Genomic DNA, 2,500 nt, shown 5'->3' with positions numbered 1-2,500 from the left:
CACACACGCACGCACGCACGCGCACGCACACACACACACACACACACACACACACACACACACACACACACACACACACACACACACACACACAGCTGCTCCTTACTGCACTCGATACACGCACAAGAGCGCCGTTTCTCTCCCGCCGTCTCCCTGGCCTCTTTACCGGAATGAGGAACACAGATCACATACCTACAGTAGGCCTACCTACATTACGATTAGGACCTATGCCATTAGGGCCTATGCCGCTGACATTTCAGCCCACTAGCAGTTCAACGTTAGGAACACCTGCGCGGCCCTGGTCTTCTTACCATAAAATACCCTACCGTTCTTTTTTTTTTTTTTACGACGCACATAAAGCTCTAAGGACGCCAGCAGTAACAACAGTAACTTACTACTCCAAGTGCAAGTCGGTGTAACTGGCTGAAGGAAGGAAGCCATTCGCTTGCCTCACCTGCAAGTTCAATTAGATAGATTAAAAAAAACAACAACAAAAAAAAAACAAAGACGACTGTCTGCATGAAGAGAACCCTGAAAGCGCGAAGGGAAAGCGCGTTTCGTTGGAGTCCGGACTTTAAAATGTGGCACTTAAAGCGCAGAAGCGTTTGTAATGAAGATGAGAAGAGAACGACAGGCTACACACATTTGTCAAGTTAAGGGTCAGCAAGGTAGCCTACTGACCACCATTCTCTGACATGCCGCTCATTCAACCTTAGCAAAGAGGAGGAATGCCTCTGGTCCATCTTACTAATGATTTTACAACACATCTGCCGGAGAGAGGTGGGGAGGTAAAAAAAAAAATGAGGGTAAAGAACAGAAAAGAAAGATTAGTTGCCTAAAGGAATGATGACAATAGCAAAGTTTAACAAACTCAAGACCGACGGGCGTTTTTTTTATCATAATTTTCCCCAGCTGTAAGCTTCCCATGGGACTGCATCTAGAGAGGCCAGGTATTGGAAAATAATGAAAACAATGCCTCGAATGACTTGCAGTCACGATGGGTAAGCTTCTCAAAAATATTTACATGTAGGCTATATGTAGGCTATTTTGGACACGAGTGATGCCATGTGTCTCATTCTGGGGGGGGAAAAAAGTAAAAACACATGTCTGCGTATCACATAACCTATCCATCAGAGATATGCTATGCACATCCGAAACCGCAGAGAAGTTAAGTCTTTGACCATCCACAGGTGTTTCTCTCATTAGGGAAAAACTGTTTGCTGCAGTCCAGAACGATTGCTTTGCAACCAACAGAAAACGCACAATTTTAAACAGAACACAACACAACACAACTTTTACGCGGCAGTCAGTGTAGCTATCTGACCAGCTAATACGTTTGGCAAAGGTCCATCAAAGCTAACATCCAACAAAGTTCCCTCAGACAAAGCGGCGGCAAAAGTTTTTTTTTCCCTGCAGAGCAATGCATGTCCTTGTCAGAGGTATGTAACTGATACGACACTTACCCAACTGCGCAAACAGATCCAGTGGCATGAAGCACAAAATGAAAAGGTATTCAATAATTGACAGGCAGGAATATCTCCAAATCACCTCCATGTCTGTTAACAAAAAAACTCGTTTTGCCTGGAATTATCCACGTAGCCTCTGCAAGAACAGGCGGGCAGCGAATCCCATTTGAAAGTGTTTATAGGAAAGCTTCTTCGTCTTTTTCACTTCTCTCCTCTGGGACTTTGGGAAAGTCGAACAGTGGTCATTCACTCGAATGCGGACGTCCAGCGAAAGACAATGAACATTCCCGGGCGAAGAACATCATTGAAGAAGTTTAGGAAGACTTTCGGAGGCTTGGAGCAACTTATTGGCATCACAGACTTTCGTCTTGGGAAGGAGGAGGAGGAGGAGTGGGGATGCCATTCCTGAGTCCCCAATTAACTTCAAGTAGGTGGGCCTTGAAGTCTAGAGGGGCTGTCGGGGGGGATTTAGTTTGGGGTTAAGTCAGCGCCTGACCGCGTGTTTCCACAAGGTGTTCAAAAGCAACAACGAATCTATATAGGCCGAATAGAATAGAATAGAATAGAATAGAATAGAATAGAATAGAATAGAATATTACATAATAGCATGTAGAAAATACAATGGCAAGGTGGTGAAATAACCTTCTTTATACAATACAAAATGTAATAGCCTAGGCCTGATAATAGGTATAAAATGTACCCACACATGTATCCTTACACAGTAGGCCCCCATAATTTATTCACCATTGATAACAGCATGATTATGTGCGTGAGTGTATGAGAGAGACAAAAGCAATTAGAAAATAAGAGAATGACAGATGATGATGATGACGATGATAATGATGATGATGTCTTTGCCATGCCATGCCTGTGTTGGAGCCAGTCACCAGTTCAGCAGCTGCCGTCCAACCCACCCCAAGTCCACCACGAGCCCCCTGCTGGTGCCCCGCACCCTCCCCTTTACCAATGATGACCAATGAAGTCATCACATGGATGTGTGTGTGTGTGTGTGTGTGTGTGTGTGTGTGTGTGTG

The 2,500-nt window shown here is 44.7% G+C and overlaps 1 protein-coding gene across 1 annotated transcript in view; it reads right to left on the bottom strand.

The window, feature by feature from the left end:
• Positions 1 to 1,804, bottom strand: part of LOC134460383 (von Willebrand factor D and EGF domain-containing protein-like) — a 163,169-nt gene extending 161,365 nt beyond the window's left edge. The window contains exon 1 of the mRNA XM_063212814.1: positions 1,464 to 1,804. Within this exon, the coding sequence (XP_063068884.1) occupies positions 1,464 to 1,554 (91 nt within the window). The 5' untranslated portion in view covers positions 1,555 to 1,804. The remainder of the gene's footprint in view (positions 1 to 1,463) is intronic.
• Positions 1,805 to 2,500: the final 696 nt, after the last annotated feature.

Source organism: Engraulis encrasicolus, chromosome 12 (assembly GCF_034702125.1).
Source record: "Engraulis encrasicolus isolate BLACKSEA-1 chromosome 12, IST_EnEncr_1.0, whole genome shotgun sequence".
In the NCBI taxonomy this organism is placed as follows: Eukaryota; Metazoa; Chordata; class Actinopteri; order Clupeiformes; family Engraulidae; genus Engraulis; species Engraulis encrasicolus.
This window is presented reverse-complemented; position numbering and strand designations above follow the sequence as displayed.